We start from the raw sequence: 1,421 nt of genomic DNA, 5'->3' as shown, positions 1-1,421 counted from the left end.
TTACTGTCTCTGAGAGAATTGCCTATGTAAAGCTTTTTTAAAATCTTGGTTCTTCAATGTATAAATCACAGGGTTTAACATTGGACACACAACACTATATAGAACAGAAATCAGCCGATCTTTAGCCATAGAGTATGAGGAAATTGGCCTCACGTAACTAAAGAGGACACTACCAAAGTATAAAATGACCACTGTAAGATGGGAACTACAAGTAGAGAAAGCCTTTTGTCTTCCTTCACTTGACTTCATATTTATAATTGTCACAATAATGTAAATATAAGAAACGATAATGCACATGAACGGTGTCCAGCCAATAAAGACTCCGATAGACAACAATAGCGTTTGGTTGACTGATATATCATCACATGAAATAGAAAGGAGGGGAGGTATGTCACAATAAAAGTAATTGACTGTGTTAGACCCGCAAAAGTGAAGATGAAAAGTAAAAAAAGTGTGGACTATAGAATTTACAAGTCCAGAAAGCCAAGAGAAACCTGCAAGAAGAGAGCAAATCTTATGATTCATGATTAAAGAGTACCTAAGCGGACTGCATACGGCAAGAAAACGGTCATAGGACATTACAGCAAGAAGAACGCATTCAGTGCCTACAAGGGTGATAAAAGTGTACATTTGGGCCACACAGCCTAAAAATGAGATAAACCTTCTCTTTGCTAAGAGCAATTGAAGCATTTTTGGCATAGTAGTTGACGTATAAAAAATATCCACAAAGGATAAATTTCCCAGGAAGAAGTACATTGGCATATGTAGGTTTTTGTCCAAATATGAAACCAATATAATGATGACATTACCTACTAAGGCCATTAAATATATTATTAGAATGGTACAGAATAAAACGATTTTTAGATCAGGATGATCTGTTAGTGCCAGAATTATGAAGTCTTGGATATATGTCTGATTCATGGTAATTAAAAATAGTTTTATTTATTTGACCTGAAACAGAATGAGCGATAATAGGATACATTGGAACCAGATTACATGAACTAATCAATGCAAAGTTAATAATAGAGAGAAAGAAAAAATCTAAAAGGGACATTAAAGGGGTACTCTGGGTGGAAGGCCTTTTTTCACTATGGTGGGGAAGGGGGCAGATAAACGCATGGGCATCCATTTACCTCCCTGGTTTCAGCACTGGGGCCCGCATTACACTGCTCCGGTCCCCAGATGCTTCCTGGTCTAAGATGGGGCGTGAAACATTGCTTTAATCCACCCCTCCCATGCCATAGTGAAAAAAAGCTTCCTGCCAAGACTACCCCTTTAACCTTATCGATCTATAATTACCAGGGGAAGACCAAGAACAAAATATCAGTCACAACAGAATCTTTAAATATTAAAGGGGTTATCCAGGACTACAGAAACATGGCCATTTTCTTCCAGAGACAACACTACTCTTGTCTTCAAGT

The 1,421-nt window shown here is 37.6% G+C and overlaps 1 protein-coding gene across 1 annotated transcript; it reads right to left on the bottom strand.

Moving 5' to 3' along the window:
* On the bottom strand, positions 1-924 carry LOC138787042 (olfactory receptor 5V1-like; the record flags this gene model as incomplete). The annotated part of the gene is made up of 1 exon (XM_069964144.1): positions 1-924. A coding segment is annotated over one exon (924 nt), but the record flags the coding sequence as incomplete, so codon positions are not given.
* Between the last annotated feature and the right edge of the window lie 497 nt (positions 925-1,421).

Source organism: Dendropsophus ebraccatus, chromosome 3, assembly GCF_027789765.1.
Source record: "Dendropsophus ebraccatus isolate aDenEbr1 chromosome 3, aDenEbr1.pat, whole genome shotgun sequence".
Taxonomy (NCBI): domain Eukaryota; kingdom Metazoa; phylum Chordata; class Amphibia; order Anura; family Hylidae; genus Dendropsophus; species Dendropsophus ebraccatus.
This window is presented reverse-complemented; position numbering and strand designations above follow the sequence as displayed.